This window comes from Aspergillus homomorphus (genome assembly GCF_003184865.1).
Source record: "Aspergillus homomorphus CBS 101889 unplaced genomic scaffold BO97scaffold_147, whole genome shotgun sequence".
Taxonomy (NCBI): domain Eukaryota; kingdom Fungi; phylum Ascomycota; class Eurotiomycetes; order Eurotiales; family Aspergillaceae; genus Aspergillus; species Aspergillus homomorphus.
The window spans coordinates 228-1,316 of record NW_020292033.1 but is presented as its reverse complement, the minus strand read 5'-3'; the positions used below and the strand labels follow the sequence as shown (position 1 = coordinate 1,316).

The 1,089-nt window shown below is 52.0% G+C and overlaps 1 protein-coding gene across 1 annotated transcript; it reads left to right on the top strand.

Annotated features, from left to right (window-relative positions):
* Positions 1-217: 217 nt before the first annotated feature.
* Positions 218-520, top strand: BO97DRAFT_430194 (uncharacterized protein; the record flags this gene model as incomplete). The annotated part of the gene is made up of 2 exons (XM_025697429.1): positions 218-433; positions 509-520. 2 exons carry the CDS (start codon positions 218-220, stop codon positions 518-520), a joined length of 228 nt encoding a protein of 75 aa, XP_025545613.1.
* Positions 521-1,089: the final 569 nt, after the last annotated feature.

Here is a 1,089-nt window from a genome sequence, read left to right as displayed (position 1 = left end):
GATCACGGTCATTGACGTTGGCGGTGGCTTCACAGCAGCTAACTTTCGGCGCGTCGCACAAGCCATTCGGTCCGCAAAGGCCAATTACTTTGGCGAGGTGGATGGCATGCAATGGATGGCCGAACCAGGCCGGTTCATTGCCAGCGAGGCGTTCTCGCTGGTGTGTCGTGTCACGGGGATACGGAGTCGGCCCAATCCATCCTCTCCATCAAACAAGATGCATAACGCAGAGATCTTCGTAAACGATGGCATCTACCAGAACTTCTTGAACGCCTTGGTAGAAGGAGAGAAGTCGATCCCCACCCCAGTCCTCCTGCACTGCTATGGCGACCCATACCGCTCGGTTCTGCGCGATGGCTGTGCCTACACCATATGGGGACAGACGTGCTGCAGCGCCGACAAAATCAAGACCGCCTGTTCTCTGCGCTACCAGGTAGAAGAGGGAGACTGGTTATGTTTCCCATCAATGGGTGGTAAGGAACCTATCCCATTACTAACCCGTACAAAGGAGCCCCGCTGATTTTCGTAGCATACACCCAGTTCACAGCCAGCGGATTTAACGGCTTCTCCGCGGCGACGCCGATAATCTGGATCCCATCAGCTCAGAGACTCGGTGTATAAGCAAGCACCTAGAGAGGATGTCAACCAACCACGTACTTGGTCAACAATGGCGGGACTCATATCTTTCTTGGCGAACTCTTCCTGATTTTCACGGCCTACAGGACGGATTATCGAACTCTAGCTCGACGGTGTGGCGCCGACTGGGCATAGTGTTCCATGCTAAACAAGCCTCTTAGCAGATGGAAAAAAGAATCTCTAGGAAATTTGGCTCACCATCAATATTATCGTGCATTCCGAGTATCATTTTCTCTCGTCTATAGCAGAGAATGTAAAATGTGGCAGAAACACAATCCTGCCCAAGGCAGCAGAACCTTGCGAAGTCTGATCGGAACAGGCGGGCCACGCGTTGAAGACGGTATAGGTGACGTCATCGTACACAATGGCAGGATTCAGCAACAGTGGTCGGGACATTCACCAATTGCTTCTACTGTACCCTCTACAAATCTGAAGTTTGATCTCAGACAGGGT